General features: G+C 43.4%; 1 protein-coding gene across 1 annotated transcript; it reads left to right on the top strand.

Annotated features, from left to right (window-relative positions):
- Positions 1-392: 392 nt before the first annotated feature.
- Positions 393-25,861, top strand: PHAF1 (phagophore assembly factor 1). The gene is made up of 16 exons (XM_080936705.1): positions 393-668; positions 7,153-7,235; positions 10,519-10,602; positions 13,523-13,566; positions 14,809-14,888; positions 15,136-15,230; positions 15,756-15,853; positions 15,942-16,054; positions 19,243-19,376; positions 19,590-19,673; positions 21,043-21,125; positions 21,646-21,689; positions 22,116-22,159; positions 22,283-22,341; positions 23,430-23,502; positions 24,240-25,861. The coding sequence occupies exons 1-16, from the start codon at positions 605-607 to the stop codon at positions 24,324-24,326; spliced, it is 1,269 nt and encodes a 422-aa protein (XP_080792831.1). The 5' UTR covers positions 393-604; the 3' UTR covers positions 24,327-25,861.
- Positions 25,862-26,012: the final 151 nt, after the last annotated feature.

Here is a 26,012-nt window from a genome sequence, read left to right on the forward strand (position 1 = left end):
TTTCCGCACAGTTTAGGCAGTGGCAGCCAACGTCAGGAAGTGGCAAGCGAGATGATGGCCCGCGGTCCGTTTTAGTCCTAGTGCATATTAGTGGGACATGTGTGTAAACGGCAGATAACTTTATTTTTGTGTGATGTATTGTCCGCGTTCTGCCCTCTCTTGTGTAAGCATGTATGGAGCGTCGTGCAGTTTGTCGAAACCCTGGAAAGTAGCCCCTAAGTTCAAAAGCAGCTGCTCTAGCAGTTTTTCTCGCTCCAGTCTGGCCTACGATCCAGAGTTTGCGCGTGCGCGACTCCGCCTCAAGCTCCGCCTCTGTGATTTAGCCCCGCCTTTGCCACGCTTTACGGCCCGGCACGGCGCTTTTGCTGCAGTTGCTCCGGGCGCTGCTGTTGCTACAGCTTCTCCTGCCGGGGCTCCTGCCCGGGAGGTGAAGGGAGGTGAAGTGTGTTGTTGTGTTCGTGCTGCCGTCGCCGCCCGGAACGGAGTGGAGAGCCTGAGGTCCGCGGGCTGGCGAGAGCGGCCAGTCAGGAGCTGTGTGCTCTCCTCAGGCCGGGTCCTGTCTGCGCTGCCGCAGGGAGGCCGCCCGGCCCAGAGAACCGAACCAATGCTGGACCTGGAGGTGGTGCCTGAACGCTCTCTGGGGAACGAGCAATGGGAATTCACACTGGGTGAGTGTGGGGTCCTTTCGGGACCTTATTCGCTGGCCCTTAATTCTCTCTAGCCCCTTCCGCTTCTGGTTTCTGCCCCAGATGCCCCTGCGCCCGCGGTTCTTCGCCTTTTCGCACCCTTTAGTCTTTCCGCTCCAGACTTTAGAATCCCACTCCTCCTGTCTGTCATAGGATCAGCGATGCCCGAGCCTAGGGCCTCAGCTGGGTCCTTTGAGGCTCTAGTACTTGTAATCATAATAATAGCCGGTACATTCCAAATATTTAGTGGAATTGGAAGGTCCTGCTCTTTTGAATTTATCTCTGATACCCCTCCCTGAGGTCTGAGGATCGATACTATTATGCCCGTCTTGTCGAGTCTGTAATAATTAAGAAATAGGTCGCACCTTTAATCAACACTCTGCTCTTGATCTGTCTTTCTTTGGTTTTTAGGGGAGCTGGGGAAACCTAAGCTCAGGTCTCACAATCAGATGGGCGGGGGGGATGAGCTTGCTTTTGTTGAAGGAACTCTTGTTTTCTTCTCTTTTGAAATGTAGTCTTAACGTGTGGTGTCGTAATACCAGATACCAGAGTTAAAAGCTGAAATTGAGTGAAGTGGAAATTACACATTGGCTTTGTAGTCAATTCAGTTTGGCTATTTGGGGAAATAGTTGGCCCTTGTATGTGAACATGAGTATTTGCGTTTAGTAACTCCAGTGTGTTTACTTTGTGGCAGCACTAAGCAAAGGGTGTGGAAAAAGGTGTTCCTGCTGCTTGTTTGTGTGAGCCTCAACTGCTCTCTCTCTGCTGGGAACTCTTGGACAGCGTCAGCTGCTCCATCTGTTTATGTCTTATCCTTGAATGTAGAAGACTCTGTAAAGAGACAGCACATTGGAATACCTACCTAGGTAGATTGCTAGAAAGAACCTACTGGAGCTTGGTGGCTGCCTGCTCATTATAAAAGCCAGTCTTATCAAGGGGTCCTGGTTCTCAGAACTTAGATTGCCTGTTCCTGTAGAGTTCTCAAATTTTAATCTGCTATGAAAATGTTCCCTTCAACCTCCTGTGAGCTTGGCTGAAAAGCAAATGATGTTTGACTTCTGATTAACATTTTTTTTTTCTCCCCTGGACAACTCCTACCTAATCTGGACCTCCCAGGACGGGTTAAGACCCACAGCCTACAGACTGCAGATGGCATACTTAGACTGTGTATCTCTTTGTTTGATTTAGTGAAAACAGATCAGCTGGGGTCAGGAAATTTCTAGAACACTGAACTATAACTAACATAACTAACTACCCAGGGCTCCTTCTGGCAAATTTGCAAGAACCAAGAATTTGAATAGTTTTTTCACACTGTTTTCATAGCAGCCAAAAATAATAGCACACTTAGGGTCAGAGTTGAACTTTGGGAGAAAGCTCATAGGGCAGATCTGAGCCTTTGAAATTATTTGTAACATTTTCATTATTGTTTTTAAGTTAGATTTTGTTTGTTTTTTAGGCAGTTATTAGAGCTCAGACTGGTTTCAGACTCCCAGTGCAACTGCAGTTGAATTTGAACTTAGAATATTTCTCTCACCATATTGGGCTTATGTATATGTAGTACTTGAAATCAAACCCAGTGGCAAGTACAAAATTGAACCACTATATCAGTCTAAAGTGTACATTAATTTAAAATTTATTTGTTTAGGAGGGAAGTCTTAGACATTCTTTCAGAGAACCAGGGTTTGATTCCTAGCATCCCTCTCTTGGCTTCCACAACATTGTTTATACATCCTGTGCATTTAAACATTTTGGGCAAAACAACCCCCATACATATTCAAAAAAGTATTTGGGAGAAGCCTGCCCATTTCAAGGTCTGAGGACAGCTTACAGGAATTGGTTCTCTCCACCCAGTGAATCCTAGTGATCCATTCATGTTACCATGTTCACCAACAAACACCCTTGCTCACTGCCATCTTATTAGCCCTTAAGACCTGAAGTTTTAGATGATGTAAATCTAAGACTGCGTGTGATGTCCCAGTGTCTCTACAGAGCCCTAACTATCCTTAAACTCAATCACCTGTCTCTGGTGTTCATCACCACACCCAGCAAAAAGACTATAATCCTTTATTACTCTGTTATTAAAGGAAATAGAAGGTTCATTCTAGGAATTATCCAATTAGATACTGAAACACAAATTTTTTAAAAATAAAGTATTTTTAATTACAGTGGTTTAGAAAGTGGTTAAGATACAGAGAATGAACAACGTGAAGTTCACAAAGTAGTTTGGCTGAAGGGCCTTTTTGAAAGGCTGCAGAGAGGCGAATGTTGTTGTGTGCTTTATTAACATACAAAGAAATGAGTTTCACCTAGACGGTTTCAGACATCACTATACTTTGTTCTTATTTGCCTCATACCCTTTTCTCTTTCTCCTTCTGGTTGGTCTTCTACCTTTATCTACTTGATAGTAAAAAGAAAAAACATTTATTGGTGAACAGAAAGGAATTGCAGGATCTCATGGCTCTAGATCATGTGGGTTAAAGGTGTTTAACTCTAGTGATAGCCTGTCATGGGCAGGAACAGCACAGGCCTCTATCTACATGTTATTTCACGTATGTTTTGAGGTGATTTGCTAGCTGTTCCCTAGTATTTTGCCTTTGGCAAGAGGGGCAGAAAGATATCTACTTGCTCTGTTTCCCAGGATTCCAACCTTCAAGTTTAAGGAATAGCTTCCTAACAGGCCTTTATAATCTTCTAGAAACCAAATCAAATGAATTTAGCTAAGCTTTTTTGTTTTGTTTTTGTCTTAGAAACTGGGTCTTCCTATGTAGCCCCAGGCTGGCCTTGAACCTAGAGATCTGCCTGCCTCCCCACCTTTTAAATCCTTAGGTTAAGGGCATGTGGCACCCCAGCTGTCTTTCTGGACTTTATTGGTGTAAAATCAATTTTCCTCTCTCTGTCTCCTGACCCAACCATTGAAAGTGCAGTTGGGACTGTTAGGTGGGGATGAGTTTGGAAAATGAATCTGCTTTAAAAGTACATTCACAGGTTAGAGAATCAGGTGATGCTTGCCTGTCACCTCAACACTGTCAGGTTCTCTTCATGTGCCAACTAACCTTACCTTCTGTGTCTAAGTAAAGATGGTAGACACATAGCTAGTCAAAGGAGGATTTCCCAATCTGCCCCAGGTTTCTTGTTGTAATCTGTGCAAATGCAGATGTATCTAGCCTTGCAATCACTGCCTAGCATTACAATGGAGAGCTGCATCCAGCTTCTTGGCCGCCTTCCTGGTCTTTGTATAATGTTGGAAGATCAGGAAAATACCAGCCACAGAGACAAAAAAAAAAAAAAAAAAAAAAACCCTAAGCAGAATCTCTGAAATACCACAGATGCTTTGACCCTTGTGGATTAAAGACACTGAAATTAAAATAATGGTTTCAATAAAACTTACAGAACATATTGATGTAAAAGCATGTGTCTGGATTTGTTTTTAGTTTTGTGAGACAGAATCTTGTCCATACTGGTCTGAAACTGAGAGCAATCCTCCTGCCTTAGTATCTAGGTACTGGGATTACAGGTCTGAGTTATTATGCTTGGCTTGGATTTGCTTTTGAGTTTCATCCGTAGAAGGCCTAAAGGCAGATTTAAAGGGTCATTTGAGAAAACCTTCTCCAGCATTGCCTTGTTGTGCAGAGACAATGGCTCATTGTATGTATCCAAGATAATATGTATGCCTGTGGTCTCTGATCATGAATATTGGAAATTGTGTATAAATGATCTTATCCCCTAAAGAACTTAGCTTAATGGGTGTTATAGGAATAGTAGTTCATTTATTATAGTGTGTGTTATTATTTGTAATAGATCATTTTATTATAACAAATGTGTGGACTATTGTGGAGAGAGAAGGGACTTGACCAGAGAAGAGTTGGTACTAACCTACAGGAGGAAGATAGATGATATATGCAGGAAAACATAATCAGTTTAGATTTATAATTAAATTAAAGCATGAAGTGCTGGCAAAAGAATAATATCCAGACCTGGTGATGCACACATACACACCCACACACACACCTCTTTATCCCAGGATGCAGGTGGCAGACAGGTGGATCTCTGTGTTTGAGGCCAGCCTCTGTGAGCTAAATAAGGAGTTCTGGGACAGTCAGGGATACAGTGAGACCCTGTCTCATTTTTTTTTGTTTTTTGTTTTTTGTTTTTGTTTTGTTTTGTTTTTTTCCTAGCGCTCTAATTTTGTTTGGTTTTTAGCTGTCTGGGACACTGAAGACTCTGGGTTCATGGGACAGATGGTAAAGTCTGTTGTGGACTTCCATTAGGAAGTACAGTTTATAAACTGAATTTAGAGAAGAGGGGAAAAGAATTGAGGTTTTTAACATCAGATACATTTACTGGGTATTGGAAATAGTAAGAGAGACCAAGAATACAGAGAAGATGAGAAAAAAACCAAAAACTTTTAATCTGTTAGCTATTTGCCAGAAAACAGATTGACATCCAAGTTGGAAGGATAAGACATAAGGAGAAGAAATGTACTGTGGGGCTAGAGAGGTGGCTTAGCGGTTAACAGCACTGACTGCTCTTCTTAGAGGTCCTGAGTTCAATTCCTAGCAACCACATGGTGGCTTACAACCATCTGTAATGAAATCTGATGCACTCTTGTGTCTGAAGACAGCTGCAGTGTACTCATATAAATAGAAATAAATAAATCTTTAAAAAAAATGTACTGTGTCAGACATACCCAGTCACATACCCATAGAGACTAAGGATTGAGGAGTAGCAGGAAGGAATGGTATTTACAGAGATGGGAAGATGGTGGGATGAGACGTGTATAGCACAGATGCTCTCCCATTGCAGGAATGACAAGCTGAATGATACATCCAAATCATTCATATCTTTAGCAGCTTTGTCTATAGTGTGTTAGACCCTGTGTTGTAGAAGGCTAAAGTGTTTTTATCGATTGTAAGTTCAGACTGGGGGCTTAGCTTAGTAAAGTGATTGTCCAGCAAGCATGAGGATCTGAGTTTAATCTCCAGAACTAACATTAAAGCTAACTTGAAAAAAATATAAAAATAGGTGGGTGGTGGTAGCAGATACTAATACTAGCACTTGGGAGGAAGATACTGGTGGATCTCTTTGTTTGAAGCCAGCCTGGTCTGCAGAGTTCCAGGACAGCTAGCCTTCTTGGAGAGCTCTAGGCCAATGGGAGACACTTTCTTCAAAAAACAAAAAACAAAAAAAAAGAAAGAAAAGAAAAAAAAAAAAAAAACCCAGCTCCTGAAGAATCAACCTTCGATTGTCCTTTGTTCTTTACATGAACACATGTGTGCATGTACATGCATGCACATATAAAGAAAATTAAGTGTGGTCTTGTGGTTGATTGCTTTTACCTTTCTTAAAACAGACCAACAAGTGAAACAGATGAACTGTAACTGTTGAGATGAGATGAACCACCACTTCTAATTCTTCATCAGAGTTCTTTTTTACATACTTATTTTCTCAGTCTGGAGTCCCTCATTTGTACATGGTCTTCTCTGTGGCCCTGGGGTGGTATTTTAATCACTCTTTCGTTCTCTGTCACTTACTCTGCAATCCTTTAGGCCCAGGATGAGTATTCTAAAGCCACTAGATGAATAGCTGCTTAGCTGAGAGCTGGGAAATCAGAGTTGGAAATAGCACGTGTTGTCATTGCCTTCAGGAACCTGAGTTGTTTTTAGATTTTGCAGAATTTGTCTTTATGCTTCTTCCTAATGAACCTTGAGAACAAACTTTTGGTATGGCCGTGAGTCCCTAGAATGTTAGAGATGTCTATTTGGATCACTTAAGCTGAAGGCAAATGTAAATCCGCTTGTAATGGTTGGTGCCTTCAAAACTAGGTATTTAAGAGATACCCGTGTTGTTTTTTTTTTTTTTTTTTGTTTGTTTTTTTGTTTTTTTTTTGTTTTTGTTTTTTTTTAAGTAGGAATCAAACTAAATTCTTTGTAAGAAAATAAGTTGATCAGTATGTGACTTTCATTTGTTTTGCTTTGTTTTTGAGACTTGCCTCAAATTTACAATCCTCCTGCCTCCTGCCTTGTAAGAAGTAGTATTTACAGTCCAGTGCCACCATGCCTAGTGGCTTTAAACTTTTAATGAATGTGTATGTCATGTGCCCTAATAAACTGATCTGAGATGCGGAGACAGATGCCAGGAAGAGACCGAACTGTGGGTTTCAGGAACCAGTGCAGAGTCGAGGCTAGAAGCTTGGCATCCAGAATCATGAAATTTGTGCTTTTCCCAGTCTACCCTTGGTTCCTGCTAACTTTGTCTTAGCTCTTTGGCTGCTTGGGATCAGTTTGCCTGTCCTATCTTTTTCTATATTCATTTTCTCTCCTTGGACGTCCTGAGTGGTCCCTTGGTGTTTGCTGTTTAACTTTATCCTAACCCTGTGAGCAAGCTTCAGGGAACAATGCTTAGCACTGTGCAGGTGTCAGAAAATGGATAGACCAAGTAACCACATGGTGTCCTTCCTTTATTTCAGGAATGCCTCTGGCTCAGGCAGTAGCCATTCTTCAGAAGCACTGTCGCATCATCAAAAATGTCCAGGTTCTCTACAGTGAGCAGGTGAGTGGTGGCTGACTTGTTGACTGAAGTAGAAGTCAGTGGTCAGTGAGCTTACCTTCAGAGAAGATGCTGGAAGAGGAGAGTTGGGAGGAGCTGCTGTGTTTCAACAGGGGTCTTGGCTCAGTTTTGTTCTGCTAGCTAGTATGTTGTCTTGGTTTGGAAACTTCAGTCTTGATAATCTAGTGCTGCCAGGTTTTAGATAGAAGAGCAGTAAAAAAACAAAACTTTTTTTTGTTTGTTTGGTTTTTGTTTTGTTTTGTTTAAATATGTGCTTAACTACTGACCCTTCATAGGAGCCTTTTCATGGGAAGTCACCTCAGAAGCTGCCTCTGATTCCTAGAGTATCTTTTCTGTTGTGTTGGTTGTCTTATGTTCGGAATTGTTTCAGGAAGGATCTCTGGCTAGCAGAGCTTACGTCTTAACAGGAAGCAGACTTAGCTCACCCCTGTTCCTCTCCACCACCATCTTCGCTCCACCCAGTTCTGAGTCCTGCAGTTTTCTGTGACTTTAGAACAAGTGCAGTTTGTAAAACAGCCTTTGTGTTGCAAAGCTTTGAGAGCCTACGGAGGACAAAGGCTGTTCCTGTGGCTTTGCTGAGACTCTTTTGAGTACTGGCTGGATCTTCATAAGCTCCAACTCTTGAAGCAAATTAAGCCAATAAGATTTCTGTCTCACTGCCCTGCCCCATTTGGTTTAGAGCAAGGGCTGCATGAGTCCCGTTACCTCTACCAGAGATTACTCCCCGCAGTACCTTATCTCCTGGCTAGTCTGAAAGATCTGAGAAGGGGAATGCTTAGTCTCTGAGCAAGTGCTTAGATATTCATGTGCTACCTGCCCCAAAATATGGAGCTTGTCAGAATGTACAGGGGTTCCTTGAGTGATGGTGACAGACTCTTATTTCTGAAGAGTGAATGATAACTAGCCTTTTAAACTCTGTTACTCCTAACCTGAAAAGGGGGTGGCCATTAAAGCAAGGAAGAAGTGGGTTTGCTTATAAGCATTGAACTGTACACTTACTACTCGGGCTTTGAAAATAGGCTTTATGGTTTCCAGCCATTTTGTACAAATACTTGGTTATTATTTATCATTCCAGTGCTTTCAAGAATGCTAACATTAAGTTCATTTTCTCCAGTATTTTCTTTATTTAAACAGATTTTTAATTGTATGAGTATTTCACCTATATGTACATACATGTACTTCCTGCATACAGAGGCCAGTGCCTAGATCCCTGAAACTGGAGTTACAGATGGTTGTAAGCCACCATGTGGGTGCTGGGAACTCAAATTGATTCCTTTGCAAGAGCTGCAAGTGTTCTTAATCACTGAGCTTTCTTTCTAGTTCTTTCCCAATATTTTCTAAGCATCTGTAACTATTTAATAGACACGGTTGGCTTTGGAATTTTAAGACCAGGTTTCATGTAGCCAGGACTGGGCTTAAACATCTGAGCGTCCTGTCCTTACCTTCCAAGAGCTGGGGTTATAGAGATGATCATATACCCAACCAAAAACATGGGTTTGAGTCTAGATCTATTCTTCCTATTTTTCTAGTTGTGTAGCTTTTGAAATTTTAATGACTATAGTCTGAACAATCTTTTGAGACAGGCTCTCACTGTATAGCCCTGGCTGGTCTGTAACTCTATAGGTTGTCCCCAAGCTCAAGCACTGTCTTCCTGCCTCTGCCTCCCAGATGCTGAGGCTAGGTTGTAGGCCACCATGCTGGCCTTTGACAGTGTTTGACAAGGATCTAAAGGTGATATTAGAGCTTTGACATACTGTTTTTTAGAAAGATTAGGTAGTCCAAACTGGCCTCCAACTTATAATCCTATGTCAGCTTCCCAAGTGGGTATGTGCCACTACACTAGCACTGTGCAGCGCTTCTTAAACGTGCATCTGTTCTCTTATCTTTCTTCCTCCATGTATTTCCTCTTTGCTTCCAAGTTCAGAAAGCCTTTGCTTCTATTCCAGAAAGAGAAAAAAATTTCACCCTGTCCTCTTTCTCCTCTTTGCTGGAGATGAAACCTGGGGCCTCAAGTCTACTAAGTGCTAAGACCACTAAGGACCACCCAGAGAAATGCCTTATCTGTGCAAATCACACTTTGGAATTTAAAGCCTGTTTAACAAGTGACCTTCATCTTTTTTTAGAGGGCGAAGCAAGCAATTGATGGTAACACCTTGGTCTCCTCCCTGTTAGAGTCAGGAAGGAGAACAGTTTACACTAATTCCAGAAGGTTCTTTTGAAGGAATTTCTCTGTAAGGCCTTCCAGGGTAGCATCTGGCTTTCTAATTTATGTCTTTGTCTCTTAAAACCACATTCACTTTGTTTACTTTAGTTAAAATCTTTTAAACAGCTTTGTGCTGGGTTCAAGAAGGAACGAGTTTGAGATAGCTGTGTTTTTTTCCTTCAACTTGTCGCAGTCTGAGTCAATTCTCACTAAATCTTTGAAGTGATTGCATTGGGCTAGAAGCAGGAAGATGGGGCAGAAATCTGTTCTTGATGCATTCTGACCCATCATCTTTGTTCTCAGAACAACCTTGAAGGGAAAAGGTGACTTAATTCCTAGGTAGGAACCAGAACCATAAAAGTTTGAAGAGATCTAAGGTCGCAGGGTCAGTTCACAGTTGTGTACTGCCACTCTCCACAGGACTGAGAAGGAACAGATGTAGAAATGCCACTCCTTGGATCTCAAACTTGGGCTTTTCAGAAAGAAACTTTATGGTATAGAATGGGGGAAAAAGGATTCTGTCTCTTGTATAACCAGATTACAAGGTATTTTTTTATTCTAAGCATTTGGCCCAAAATATTCAAAATAAAACATGTGGTCACTGTGGCTAGTACCAAGAGCCTGTGTACAGAGTTAGCTGGCCTGCATAGCCAGTACCTTGCCAAGTTTGGCTCCTCAGACTTTTCACATGACATTTACTACTAGTAGACTTCTGCTAGTTTAATGACAGTAAACTATTAAAGGTAGATATATCACTCTGGGGCCCTAAGAACATGACCCTTTCACTCACTTAACTCTGTCCATTCCTCTCTTGTATTTGTACTAAAATCAGAAAAAGAAAGGCTCTTTTCAGCTAATACTATAAAGCAGGAGTTGCAGACCAGAAGTAAGAGACATGGCATTCATCCAGCAGTTTTGGTTTTAAGTTTCCAAACTTTGTTAGTTGGGGGAAAGGGACCGCCTTACATATGCCCTGTGTGTTGCTGCTGTGTTGTAAGGCTTTTCAATAGCTACTGGTGAATCAATCAGCTGTTCAAAGTGTGTTTTGTTTTTGTTTTGTAGTCTCCTCTAAGCCATGACCTCATCCTTAACCTGACTCAGGACGGGATCAAACTACTGTTTGATGCTTTCAATCAGAGACTTAAGGTAACCATAAATGACAACTGTAGTTTCATATCTGGCTGGTCCAGTCTGTCTGGAGCTGATTAATATGTACTATTGTGAGGTGTTTTGGAAACTTATAAGTGGGTGTAGACTTCATTGGCTCAGTAGAAAAGTAAAGCTGTGCCCATTCCTCTGAAGGTGGGTAGAAAAGTGCACAGAGCTGCAATGGTAGAGTGTTGTAGATTTGGGGGAGCAGTAATTCAAGTCTTGTTTAAAGGGTGCTGAGAATAGAACCTAACTATAGGGCAGGATCAAATGAGTTTAGTTGGGGGTTATGAGGCTTGTTTTTCTTCATTTTTGGCGAGACAGTATGACCTGAAGATTGAAAAAATGAAAACTTTGGTTTGTTAAAACTATCAGGAGTGAGTTGATTCTTTAGCCCCATTGTGGAAATATGAACTGCTTGCTGGTGTGTAGGATATCTTAATTGGCATTGGCATGCAGTTTTCCAGCACCTGATCAGTCCAGGATGTTTTTAATACACTCTGTTTTCAAACGCCTGGACTGCACAGGTTAGTCATGTGACAGCAGACTCATGCCTCAGAGTCATGGGGTTAAATGGAACACCAATACTGTTTTCCTGCTTAGGTTATGAAGTAGCTCTTCCAAATGCTGGCATGCTTGTAGCTCCTGTCATCTAATCACAAATGAGCTGCTGAGAAGAAAAAATAGAACATGGAAAGGATTTCTTGGAGGAGATCCTTCTGGGAGATCATTGGTCAGCCATAGTTGTAATCATCAGATAAAGGATACCTGCATCTTCTACAAGCAGGGCTCTGGCTGAAAGCAGACAGTCTCTGTCAGCATAAGGTCCTGACCTCAGTGACATGGCAGCCAATTTGGCATGGTGTACTACCATCCCCGGGTATTCTGAAGAGGCCCCTGGCCACCTTCTGAACCACACTGTTCCTTTGTTTCTTTGCATGGCCTCTCTTAGTACCAACTCTCATACTTCATACTGCCTGGAATAGACTTACCTAACATGCATTGGATACCTTCCCTTCACAGAGTAAGTCATTACCCACTAAGTGTCTTAATGCGACCAGTGGACAACTCATGCAAGCTTGGAGAAAAGGATTCTTTGAGGTATTATAAAGACTCAGCAGTCAGCAGTTCTTTTTAGCAGGAGGGATCAAAATAGCTTCATAATAGTGGTAAGGTCTCTAAAATCATTCAGTGTCATGTTTTCTTATTTTAAAAGTGTATGTATGTGTGCATGAGTACACATATATGTGCTGCAGTATGCACGTAGAAGTCAGTTCTCTCGAGCATGTGGGTCTGGAGGTTGAACTCAGGTCCTTAGGTTTAACCCTCTGAGCCGTCTCACCAGTCTCAGTGTTAGTGTTCTCTAAAAAACAAAACAAAGTTTAGGGACAGGGCTGGGAATATAGGGCTCACTTCTGAAGTGCCTGCCTGTGCTTCCGTCCCTGGCACCATGTGAAGCAGAAGGGGTAGCACACAGCACACATCTGAGAGAGACAGGATGATGGAGAGTTCAAGATCATATTTGACTGCCCTTGGGACTAGAAGGCCAGCCTGGGCTACGTAACACCCCTGTCTCAATAAAAAAAAAAAAAAAAAGGAAAAGCAGACAGGTGAGGCAGTGTCTCATCAGAGCTTCAGTGCTTTAGAGTGAGTGTCCCAGTTTTCGTGCCAGTACTGCTCACATCTCAGCACAGAGTGCAGGGCAGACAGACACTGAGCCAGCTCCGCTGTGCCACCTCCAGCCCCCAGCCAGCCATGATGGATGCTAAGCCATGACATCACAGAATCAAGGACTTTGTAGTGCTTGTTATTTGGTACCAGTAATGCCTAAGTGCTCAGTGCCTTTTCATCTGTCTCTGCTCTGACTCCTGGCATTTCATCTGAGGCTAAACCTATTAAGGGACAATTTCACAAGGGCCCTCAGGATCATCAGGTTTAACCAGATCCCCTTCATTAGGGACATAATCTAAGAGTCTCACACTTGTCCTGTCCTATCCTAATGTAGGGCCTACTTCCTAGGAGAATAGACCTCCTCTCATTTTAGACTGTAAATAAAATAAGATAATTTAGGGAGTTGATTTGGTTTTTTGTTTTTTTATAATGTATCAAATATGGCATGGGGCCTGGTGAACTGGGTTAAAGTCCAGTGTGAAAGAGGAGAAAAGGTTTCTGTATTGAACACATACAAGCTGGGTGGATAAGTTTCCTGGGATGTGGCATTGTCTCAGAATGATGTGTTCTAATGTGACTCAACAGTGGATTAGATGGAAGGACTTTGATCCAGAGCATCTACAGTTAGCATTTGAACTCTATCAAGAGGGGAAGTTGTGGCTGGGTGAAGTTTCATACACCTTGTAATACACCTTGTAATCCCAGCACTTTGGATGCAGGAGCTTCGTTGCAGGTTGTAGGTCAGCCTGGGCTACATCATAAGTTCTAGGATAGCCAGGCTACATAATGAGACTCTATCTCAAAAAAGGAAGAAAGATGGATGAAGATTATGATTTGTGTTTTTCTTCCCAGTTTTGTTCTTTGTTTTGTTTGGAGATGGAGTCTTAACTAGTTTTTGCTCAGGCCAGTGTCAAACTCATAACCCAGGTGACCTCTATTCTTAGCCTCCTGAGTGGATGTGGCTTTTCCCTCCCCAAATTTAGAATAAGCACAGAAGATGGCAAGCAGTACTTTGGGAGAGTCTTTTGGAGTCTGGGTCACTGGGGGTGATGCTGAGACCATTTTAAACATGTTATTGCTAAGCTGTATCCTTGAGTTTGCTTTTGTTGAGTGTGTTTTATTTGAGTCTCAGGTACTCAAGCTAGTCTTGAACTCTTAATTCCTATTGCCGAAGCCTCTTAACTATATCTGTCTTTGTGACAACTTGAACAGTTACAGTACCTAAACAATTTCTTTTAATTTTTAGGTGATTGAAGTTTATGACTTGACAAAAGTAAAGTTAAAGTATTGGTAAGTTTTCTCCCTTACTGGTATATGTTATATTTGGTACAGACAAGCTTTGTCTATTGCCTTCATTAAAGTACTAAAGGATTGCATTTCCCACAGTCCAGGAATTAGAGTCTGCTGCCATAGTTCCCTGAGGCAGCCTCCTAGGCTGCTTAGGTTCTTGAGGAAGTAAGCCTCATTAAGAACATGCTAGGTGTTTAACACGTTGTATATATATATATATAAAATCTAATTCAACTCTCCCATCAAAGTACGACTTCAGCTTAGGAATGCTATGACAGTCTCCTGAGTCATAATGGTTCTTTCCTGCATAGCCCTTCTTTGTCACATCTTTTCAGGTTTCTGAGTAACAGAAATGGAACAAGCCACGTAGTCCCGACTCAGACCAATGCTAACGAGACTACTGTCTCAGCTGAAGCTGCATGTCAGAATGAGAACAGGATGGCCTGTACAAGCCTTACAACTGGCAGAGTGCTATGCTGATTTAGAGCAAACTTTGAGGGGTTAGGAGTATCTTCAGCCCAGTGGTAGTAAGCTTGCCCAGCGTATGAGGGACCTTGGGTTCATTTCTCACCACTGCAACAAAAAGACTGTACCTTCCAGTGAGCCCTTACTGAGAGCATAAGGACTCAATTCCTCGGGCACTTTTGGGCATTATTTGCTAGTACAGGAATGGACAAATATGTAATGACACTAGATCCATTTGTCCTCTCAGTATTACTCGCTAGAACCTTCTTACCTCAAGGTCTATCTCATCTTTGTCCTTTTATTTCGAGCCAAAAATGTATTGGGAAGCCCCAGAGAGTCAACTCCATATATGGCTTCCAAGAATTGACCTATTTCTCACCTAATTAATTAATTAATTCCTCTTATTTACAATATATTTAATTTTAAATTGTTTGTTTATTTTGAGGCAAGGTCTTACTATGTGGCTTTGGGTAGCCTGGAACTCTGTATGTAGACCAGGCTGGCCTTTAACTCACTGATATGTGCCTCCCGGACCACCATTTCTTTCCATTTTCTTTTTATATAATGTTTTAAGAATAACTCTTATGCTGAATACAGTGGCACGTGCTGGTAATCCCCAACATTTGGGGGGTCAAGACAGGAAGAGTGTGGTATTTTCCAAGCCAGCCAGGATACATAGCAAGATTCTGTCACTTAATAATAACATCTAGCCACCTTTTGTCATGATCTAAGGCCACCTTGTTAAACCTGTTATTAAAAAGTACTTGTATTTTTCAGTGGAGTGCATTTTAACTCTCAGGCCATCGCTCCTACCATTGAGCAAATTGACCAGTCTTTTGGCGCAACCCATCCTGGAGGTGAGTGAGCTCATCTGATTTCTCTGGTCAGCCATAGCAATCAGCCTGTGTGGGTGACGCCATCTCTCCTCATCTCAGGTCCTTGGATGGGTGTGGAGCATCTCAGACCCTTGTTGCATCCTAGTATGTCAGCTCAGAAACTAGACAAAAGCAGTTCCTGCTGGAGACCTTGCTGCCTGCCAAGCTGGTTTATGTTGGAAAGCAGCTACCAGTCAACTGTGTCATTCTTTCTTACTTAACTCCACAGTGTACAACTCTGCTGAGCAGCTCTTCCACCTCAACTTCAGAGGACTGTCTTTCTCTTTTCAGTTAGACTCATGGACGGAGGCTCCTAAGTATGAGGTCAGCACTTCCTGGGTCCATGTGGGATAAGGGAGTGGGTAGGACATCTTCCTTTGGTTCGTTAATGGCCAGGAAGAGCGTATTTGGCACTGTAGAGGCCATTAAGGTCCTCACATTGTCAGGGGTATATGCAGCCATTTTCTAACGGCAGCATCCTAAACAGTTTGAAGAATCCATTCTCTGGATCTTCAGTGACTTGTTGCTTCAAAGTTTAACAAACCAGAAGTGATGGCACACAGTTGTAATTCCAGAATTCAGGAGACTGAGGCAGAAGGATCTCTGTTCCCAGCCAGCCTGAATTAGTAAGCCTTGTCTCAAAAGAAAGAAGGAGGGAAGGGCAGGCAATGAAACTCAAAGGTGAAAGATGCACTTGCTTATTTAAAGTGACTTAGTTGGCTTAGAGCCAAGTTTGATTCTGTGCTTTGACCAGATCAGTTCTTAATGACTATGAGTGCCAGGGAAGATTAGACACCGAGTCACGTGATCTACATAATGGTCTTAGTAAAATTCTTGCCTTGTTTGCAGCCCAATTTTGCCCATGGTCTAGCTTCTCTTCAGATACCCCATGGAGCAACTGTAAAGCGAATGTACATCTATAGTGGAAACAGCCTCCAGGATACCAAGTGAGTGTGAGGAACATGAGCTTTGTGCGAGGCCCATGGCCTTTCTGGAGGGGAAACCCATGCCTTGTTCATTCTGTGCCTCCTCCAGGGCTCCCATGATGCCCCTGAGCTGTTTCCTGGGGAATGTGTATGCTGAAAGTGTAGATGTTCTTCGGGATGGAACTGGACCTTCAGGGTTGCGACTTCGCTTACTTGCTGCAGGTGGGTTCCCCATTGTATTATATCTAGAGAGACTATTCTACTACCTGAAGTATATGTGGAGTGCTCGTTCCTCATTTGCAGACATGTTTACTGTTACATTTCTATGTTGGAAAGGGCCTATTAACTCTCAGGGGTTTCTTTGTATGGATACTTAATTCTAATTGTAAGATTTCTACCTCCCAAAAAGCAAAGGTTTCTAATACCATCACCTTAACTGGTTCAGATTTGGCCAGGAGATGGTGGCACACACCTTTAATCCCAATAGAGGTAGACAAACTTAGTCTACATAGCAAGTTCCAGGACAGCCAGGGCTACACAAAGAAACCCTTGTTGCTGTGAATTCTATTAATAACTCTATTCATTCTTTAATATGACCCGGCTAGAGACTGAGACCCATTGATTTATTTAATCAGTTTTAGCATGATTACTGACCAATTACCCTGATCCATTTTTCTACTCTAGACTGGCTACTTCCTAACTATGCTCCCCAAGTTACTTGTTTGAGTCTAGCTTGGGCTGTTTGGGACAGTTTGTCCTCAGGGTGCATTTCCCTCAACTCCATCCCATCTAATGGAGCCCTCTTGATCTCTCCTTCTCTTCTTTCCTTCTCCCTCTCTTTATGGTCCCTATCTGGGACCCCCAGCTCACCCAGCCTACCTCTGTAATTCCTAGTAATTGGCTGTAGCCACTTTTATTTAACTAGTCAGGAAAGATGAGTGAGCAAAGTTTATACAACATCATTTGGTATACATGAGAATCTGTCAGCTTGATCTTGGGGGCCAGTATTTAACATTTGAATACACAGTAGCAACCTCTCAACAAACCTTGTCTCAAAGAAAGTGGGGGGGAAGCCAAGTTCAGATTCAACATACAAGTTTTAGGAGAATAAAAGCATTTATCCATTACTGGATAGTTAATAGAGAACAAGCAATATGATTACTTACAGTATAGTTTTACTGTTGTTTGTGATGCATGTCTTTGAATACTGAAGGTGTACCCTAAGGTGTGGTATGGAGGCCAGAGCAGAGCATTGCTGGGGCAGGGGAGGGGGGCAAGGGTAGAGTACGTGATTTAGGGTTGAAGCTATGCGTTAGCTAGGTTGTAAAAACTGATTGGGTGGGAAAGCTGAGGCAGTGTAAGATTGATATGTTGTTTTCTTAAAGGCAGGTTAAATTTAAACAGACTGGATACATAGTAGGACAGCAGGTTAAATAGGTAGTAGTAAATGATCTCAAGGTGAGGTCTGGAAAAAGCTGAGTCGTTTAAGGACATTTTCATAGCCCGGCAATGGTGGCACAGACCCTTAATTTCAGCACTCTGGAGACAGAACCATTCAGTTTCATTTGTGAAGGGTCACTTCCTATAACCCAATTAATAGGAATCTGGTACCTAAAGAAATAAGTAAGACAACTGGAGACTCTGGGCCTATATTAGCAGGATGTATTCTGTAGGTCACCTAGGCCTTCCTAAGCTGCGGTATTTATGGACATTAGAAACATAAGCATGTTTTTCCTAGGACCTGGTTAATTTAAACAGCCTTTGTTTGCCATTCAGAATATGTGTGCTGCCAGGTGTGGTAACACATACCTATAATTCTAGTACTTGGGAGGCTTTGGCCAGAGTTTTGAGGACAGCCTGTCCAGCAGAGTGAGATCCTATCTCAAAAAGAGTTGGTGTGCTGAGAATAGAATTGAGCTAGTTGGAGGAACTCAGTGTCTAGTTATTTCAGATTTGAGTTTCTGAAGTTGTTCAAATATAGCAAGTTGGTTGTTACACATGAAAAGGTGGACAAATGTAATGCCCTGTGCAGAGGAAGGAGTATCTTGTTAACGGAGGCTTTTCTCTGACTTTGGGCTACTTTTAATTTCTTGGATAAAATATTAATTGTCCATGCTTCTCACACACACAGAATATAGAGAGCTTACTGCTGTTATGCCTTCCATGTGAGCTGCAAACACTTCTCCATTTATATAGATACATCATTGAGCCAAAGAGTAAATTCTTGCATATCAGAATGCTTTTGTTGTTATCTTATTTTTCTTCATGGTTTGCCTCTTCAAGTGACAACACAATTGATTAATTAATTAATTTATTTATTATAAGCACTGTAACTGTCTTCAGACACACCAGAAGAGGGCATCAGATCTCATTACAGATGGTTGTGAGCCACCAAGTAGTTGCTGGGATTTGAACTCAGAACCTCTGGAAGAGCAGTCAGTGCTCTTAACTGCTGAACTGTTTCTCCAGCCTTGTGTTCTATTTTCTTGTGACAACATTTATTCCCTGGGTTGGTGACACTGTCAGACTTTCTGTAGGGTTAGGAAGTGAACCATTATTGTGGCTCTTCTGGAGAAGTGGTCTTGTAGGTTCAGCTGATGTTGTCACTTTAAAAAGTAACTTGCTAGGTGTGGAACTGCATGCCTTTAAATCCCAGCACTCAGGAGCCAAGGCAGAGGGAGCACAAATTTGAGGCTTTTTATTCATGTTCGTAATGCCCACGGCTGCTGCTGATTTTACCATATCTCTGTAAACAGTAGACCTTGGGGGAGAGATAGACAGTTTTACTCTCCAGAACGTCCTCAACAACTAGTCGGTGTTGTAGCCCATGGTGGGGAACAGGAACTAGAGCAGTGTTCACACTGCCAGTATAACCTTAGCACTGACAGAGGCAGGAGGGTCAGGATTTCAAGGCTATCGTTGACTTCTTTGCAAGTTTGAGGTTACCTTGGGTTATATGAGATCCTGTCTTAAAAAGCAAAAGAAAATTCTGGGTCTGGTGGCACATACCTTTAGTTCCAGCACTTGGTGGGCAAAGATAGGTGTTTCCCTGAGTTCAAGGCCAGCCTTGTCTATAGAGAGTTCCAGGACAGCCAGGGTATAGAGAAACCCTCCTGGGTGCTGGGATTGAAGGTGTGTAATGCCAGGCCCAGAAAGAAATACCTGTTAAAGATAAAAAAGAAAATAAATACTTAAGCATTTGGTGGATGAGTTAATTCTCCAGGATCCCTGGCCCAATTTTGAAATACTGATTTTTCAAACTCTTTGCTAATTAGGCCCTGTTGACCTGGTATTTACACTTGTATACAGTCTTGCTCTGATAAGTTGGGGTAGCTGTTGTTAGCTTTTTGGAGCCCGTTGGGTTGCATTGTCTCCAGCTCTGACCAGAACCATCTTTCCCTTGTCTGCAGGTTGTGGACCCGGAGTATTAGCAGATGCCAAAATGAGAGTATTTGAGCGTGCAGTATATTTTGGTGATTCTTGCCAAGATGTTCTTAGCATGCTTGGCTCTCCACACAAAGTCTTCTATAAATCTGAAGACAAGGTAGGGAAAGGTACTTGAAGTCAAAGCTTTTCTCTGACTCTGGTTTAATGGCACTGTCTCTGTCACTGAGAGATGTGTCCATATTAACAAATCTGGCTCCCCACATCTTACTCATCTAATATAATAGTTTAATGTTACATAAGGATCACAATGTGTAGTTTAACTAGAAATTATTTTAAAGGGATTGTAATTTGTTATTTTTGCCTCCAACAGATGAAAATTCACTCTCCTTCCCCTCATAAGCAAGTTCCGTCCAAGTGCAACGACTACTTTTTTAACTATTTCACTCTTGGAGTGGTAAGTATGGTAACTGAAGGCTTCTCTTTCCTGAGTGCCCGTGTGTCCTTCCTGGAATCAGATCTATTGCTCCTCGTGCTTGTACCAGGCTTTGTTTTTCTTGGATTCTGGCCATTCCTGCTACTCAGGAACAAGGGGATACTGGGTGCATCTTGCCTTCTGTCCTGAGGAAAATCCTTCACATATGGGGACCGTGGAGAGCACCACATTAAGCTGGGGAAATATCCCATAATACATAAGACACTCTTCTGGAGTCAAAAAGAGAGAGACACTAGGCCCAGGCACTAAGAGTGTGCTTTTGTATTTTTAGAGGACTGGCCCAGAGATGTTAATGCAGCTATATATTCTGGACCTAAGGCACTAGATGGAGTTGGTGGCTGCCATTGGGGTTGGCCATCTGGCTGGTGGGTAGGATGCATGCTTGAGAAATGATTCTATAGATGTGCCTGAAGGAACATCTCAGGGTACTGCTGGTGTGTGCCATTGGCCATCGTTGCTTTGTTTTTAACTTTTGTTTGAGACAGGGTCTTTTGTGTAGCCAAGGCTAGCCTCAGACTTGCAGTCATTTCATGTCTGTGACTACAAGCATGTGTCACTATACCCAGCTGGACCATGAATCTTTAAAACTAGCTTTGAGTTTTCCATGCTCTGAAGTCTAAAGGCAGAAAAGTAGGTTATAGAGGGGGAGAGAAAGAGGCTCATATACCTACATGGAAAAGGCCAAACACAAGTCAGTGAGAACAGACTTCTGAGGGTGGGACGGCAGCAGGAGGGAATGGGGCTGATATAGTCAGGCTTGAAGGACCAGTGAGGACCTCGAGGAAGGTAATGAGAGTGGATAGCTTAGGCTGGGTCCTGTTGGCTATTGGTAAGAAATAACCCTTAGCTACCAAGAACTAGGAAAGTTAGTACTTACCAGAGGAAATGATGAGCGGGTGCCATCAAGTTCAGGTTAGAGTCCTTGTAACAGGTTACGGTTAGGGTTAGGGCAATTCCAGTACTTTTATGGAAGCTAGGGGGTCTGGTTGGTCAGTGTTTACATAATCAGAGCTTTTCAAGCGTAAAGTGCCCTGAATCTTGGTGGCTTTTGAGTCAAAATCTGCATTTAGTTTAAAAAAAAAAATCTAGGTCCCATTGGAAGGGAAAAAAATGATTTCCCTTCCTTGGCCTTTTCCAACCAGTATAACTGTAACCCCTGTTCTTGCCAGGCCCCCCTCACCAAAGATGCCTGGTTACTGCCTCCGTGAATATGTGGAAGGAAGTTTCTAGTGTTCTCATGATTAAAGACTCCAAGTTGGAATTCTCTTGGGAAGACCCCTGACCTGCCTTGGTAACTTTTCATACTTGAACATCTTGTTTTCTTTGTCAGGACATCCTGTTTGATGCGAATACACACAAAGTGAAGAAGTTTGTCCTGCATACCAATTACCCTGGGCATTATAATTTTAACATGTGAGTATGCCTTGGGTGAGCGAGAGGAACTGAACTGTGGCTGAGCGGCAGATTTGTCTCCACTCTTCCCCTCAGTTGTGGTGCTGGCAGTTGAGCCCAGTGCCTTGAGTGGGCTGTTGCACTTTATCATTGAGTGACACAGCCTCTGCCTGACACTTCTGGCTTGTGGGAAATAGACGTATGCTAAGTGCCTACTGTGTTCCTGCCCAGTACATCTGCTTACAAGTAGAAGATACAGTCAGAAACGTACTGTTTTGAGGCAGGGTCTTCTGTTCTGGCCTGGTATGCACTATATAATGTAGGCTGACCTCAAACTCAAAGCAATCCTCATCTCTCAGCCTTCTACTTCTGGGATTACAAGTATGAGCCACCATGCCCAACCAGAAACCTTTATATCTTACTAGCTATAGTGAGTAGTCTTTTTAGACCTGAAAGCTATGTCCTTTTCTGTTTCTCTTAGGATGCACAGTGGTTAGGCCTCCCAAGAAACAGGTTTTACCTTTGTCTGTCTTCTTTCTAGTTACCACCGGTGTGAGTTCAAGATCCCACTAGCCATAAAGAAAGGTGAGTAGGGAGTCCCCTCAGGATAAAGGGAAGTGCAGTTACCTGCCTGAATTAAGGTGGAAAAGCCAACAGAGTATAGTGCTTGGGCTGGTACTGTCCTTGTACACTGCCTTCTCCCTAGAGCCTTAGCGCCTCTGGGATGAGTCCTTTTTCTGGAGGCAATGAAAACTTTCTATGACTGGGACTATTGGCTGTTGGACAGAGGAGTTTCCTGTCTGCAGATCCATTGTGCGTACTGCTAACTAGTGTAGCTCACATAAAGACTGGCCTCTCTTTGCCTTTCCACATTCTTCCAAACAACCTGCCTTTGCTCCCTGTGTACTCTAGCCATAGCACAAAGTATGGCTAGTCTGGATTCTGCCTGTGGCTGGACCTACAGGTAACCATGGCCAGCTCAACCCAGCCTGCACCATCTTCTCTTTCCAGAAAACACAGGAGGTCAGACCGAAATATGCACAACCTACAGCAAGGTAAGCTCTTCCTGTCCGGTGGTCTGAGAATGAGGTGGGCATGTCTAGGGCCATGTTCTCTGGACAGTGCATTAGTCATAGCTGTGTTCTTGTTCACCCCTGCTGCCTCTATTCCATTTGCAGTGGGACAGCATCCAGGAGCTTCTGGGCCATCCTGTGGAGAAGCCTGTTGTCTTGCACAGGTAAGTGGGAGGTTGCTGCATCTGCTCAGAGAAGTCTAGCAGTGGCTAATGTACAAACTACTTAAGTTTCTGGACTAGGGCTACAGCTCCGGGTAGTATATTTGCCTAGCATGTGCCAGCCCTGGGCTAAATTCCAGCTCCAAGTGGTGTTGCTAAAATATACTCCCTGACCTGTCATGCATGTTAGGATTAGATCAGCTGTTTTTCATGTTTACTATGAGAGATTGCCCTTGGTACATCTCCCCTTCCCCTGCCCTATCTCTATTGCTCCTCATCCCTTACTTAGAATAAGTAGTTGTTTGACTCCCTGTCTTCAGTTTTCCTTTCCCATCAAATCTGTCGCCTGCTATAGTCTCTAACCTTATGACTGCCGTGCTGAGATGTCCTCTCACTCAAAGGGGCCTTCCTGACCTCATACCATCCCATTCAGTTCTGTAGTAACTGTCCTAGTTTGATCTCTGTTGCTGTGGGGAGAAAAGGATTTATTTGACTTGTACAGTCTGATTAAAACCTATCATGGAGGGGAGCTGGGGCAGGAACCATGGAGGAAAGCGACTTTCTGGCTTGCTTTCCCTGGCTTGCTCAGCTTTGGGGGGGGAGGGTAAGAGGATCTCTCTTTGTAGGCCTGGCTGTCTTTGAACTCTCATAGGTCCACCCCTCCTGCCTTCTGGATGTGAAAGGCCTGCACCACCATGCCCAGCTACAGCTTGCTCTCTTAACACAGCTCAGCACTCCCTGCCCAAGAGTAGCACCATACATAATGGACTGGGCTCTCCTGCGTTAGTCACTAAAAATACCCCACAGACATACTCTCATGCCAGTCTGATGAGGCAGTTCCTCAGCAAGGGCGTCCTCTTCCCAGGTGAACCCAATTCATGTTGAGAAAAACTAACCTGCACAGCAACTTTCTTTGATCTTGTGAGTCAGAGTTTAAAGAAGCCACTTCTTACCACTTGACATTGGGCCTGTGTAGGAGACAGACACCCTTTGTCATGAGAGCTCCCTGGCCTGTAACCCACATCCCAGAAGGAACTGGGCCTTCTGCTGCTTGACCTTTGTTTCTCTAATTCTGGATTCTCTGGCTTCAGGTCCTCATCCCCAAATAACACCAACCCATTTGGCTCCACATTCTGCTTTGGTCTTCAGCGGATGATCTTTGAGGTGAGTCTTAGAGGCCAAAGAAGCTGCTAAGGGCTTTGTGGTTGTAGCAAGGTCAAGCAAGTGATTGAGGAGAATTGTAGGTGGGCTAACATAACAGCCATGCTGAACAGATGATTAGGGAACCAGAGAGGTAGCTTAGCAGATAAAGGTGCTCACTGGCTGCCAGGCCTAAGGACCTGAACTCAGTTCCTGATACTCACGTGGTGAGAGAGAAAACAGTGTCCTCAAAGTTGCTCTCTGACCTCTACGTGTATACTGTGGAAATGCATGCCCCTTGCCACATACAAAATTAATAATAACGTAAAAAGAGAAAGAAATGGGTTGGGGAAATCTGGGATCACAGAACCTGAAGAAATCTCTGTTCAACAGGTGAGCCTGTCAGTGATGCCTTTATTTATCAATAAGCAGTACAAAGGGAACCTCAAAGCAAGAATGTCCAAACTTGGAGTCCCACATGGAGGCACCCCACTGGTTTGAGAGAAGCTTGTGGAGCCTGTTTTTCTTTGTAAATCTGAATGCCATATTTCAGCAGACTTTTGCAGTTGTAGAGACTAGATATGAGGGTTTATGAAAGTCATGTGTCCTGTGAAGAATGGGCAGAACTTGATCAGAAGTAAGCTCACTGGTTGGTGGTTGAGGGAATTCAGGGCCTGGGCCTGTGTGAAGTATGCCATGTGTACACCTTCTAGCCCACCTGGTCCTTCCCTCTTGACCTACTTGTTCTCTTCTTACACCAGGTCATGCAGAACAACCACATTGCCTCAGTGACCCTGTATGGCCCCCCCAGGCCTGGTGCCCACCTGAGAACAGCAGAGCTGCCCTAAGAACAACACTATGTCCCCCTGTCCATGGAACTGTGCATCACATCCAGCTCAGTGGGTCTCTGTGCCACCCTGTGTGTTTTCTTGGGCTCCTTGGCAGTGTTGAAGGGCCCTGGGACTCAGAGGGGTTTGGAAGTAGAATTTGGGCTAAGTCCTCTGTCTTGGGACAGAGGACCCAGATATTCTGTCCTAAGTCTGCTGTTGCCAGGAGAGAACGCAGTCTGCAAAGAGAAGCACAAACTCTGAGCCTTGATGGGGGCTCTCTCAACTAACATGTAGTAAAGGACATGCCAGCCCCTGTCCTGCACACAGAGGGAAGACTCTTTCTCTAGCTAAGGAAATATACCTAGGAAGAGAACAGGGTCCTGCTTTTGGCCCGACATTGCCATGTGGCCCTTAAGGTGAGCAGAGCAGGTAGCATGTCGGTAGTACTTGGTTGCAATATTTGCACTACATCCACTTTAGTTACTTGATGAGCTGGCTGTGGCTGGTGTGGCCCACTGCCCTTTGCTGTTGCTTCTGTGTGAGTGCTCCTTGCCATGCCCAGGTGGCATATCCAAGTGGTTGAAATACAGCTTTCTACCAGGTGTGTACAGGCCTGGTTCCCACTGCTGCTCTGGGAGCCAGCCTTTAAGGTCACCTGTGTCTTCTGGTCCAACCTGGCTGACAGGGCTGCATGTCTCCATCTTGTTTGCCTCTTTTATTTAATGCCAAAGTGTTAGCCAAAGACACCTTCCTCCTTTTGTTACATTACAGCATTCTGTTATGCACTGTGGGCCCCCTCCTTGCCCTGGTTCTGGGCACTGGCTTGGCCTGGCCTGGCTACTTGGTTTAAGGCCTAGGGGCTCAAGGAACACTAGGCTGCTTGGTTTCTTACGTGGGTCTTGCTAATGGGAAGTAGCATATATGTGCTTTAAAATAGTAATCCTTTTGAAAAGAATTGAGAAGAGAAACATATAATTTTATCCCATTTTTAATATTTTGGTCTAGCAACTTGTGATACATAGATGAAAATTTTGTGAGTTTTTCAAATGTGTGTACAGATTTTTGTAAATAATGACTTTTGTAATTAACTCATGTACAGCCTCATCTTGTATAGTTCATGATGAATGTGCAGGGGACCTGCCCCAGCTGTCTGTATGGTTCCTGGGCCTACAGCCAGGCCTGTGTGGCACTCCCACGACTGATTGACAGGTGTCTTCCCATTTGGACCTGAGTCTGGCCAGAGACCCTGCACATCCCACTGTCAGGGTAGCCAGGACTGTTCCCATTCTTGAACAGAGGAGACTTCCTCATCCCCGTTCCAATAAAGCACCTATGCCCTCAGCAACAGCTTGCCATGTGCTGCTGCTGGGGTGTTTGTACTAAATTATGAACTGTTGGTTTCCTTGAAGCTGTAGTTGGAAAAGGTGGGAAGTTTTATAGTGGAGGAATCTTAGGATTCCTCCCGGAGAAGGCGGGGGATCACCCTTCAGAAGTACATTGGTATAGTTGTGTGTGTGAATATAGGTAAGACCATGACACATCATGGCCTCCCGTCCCTCATACTACAGGCAAACCTGGACTTGAAGGGTTAGTTAGCTCTAACACCAGACCTCAAAGGGGACAGATAAAATATGGCCACTGAGAATCCAATACAGAGAAGAAAGGAAGCTAATAACTAAAGGAAAATGCCTGCCAGGTCCACTA

Source organism: Micromys minutus, assembly GCF_963924665.1.
Source record: "Micromys minutus genome assembly, chromosome: 24".
NCBI lineage: Eukaryota > Metazoa > Chordata > Mammalia > Rodentia > Muridae > Micromys > Micromys minutus.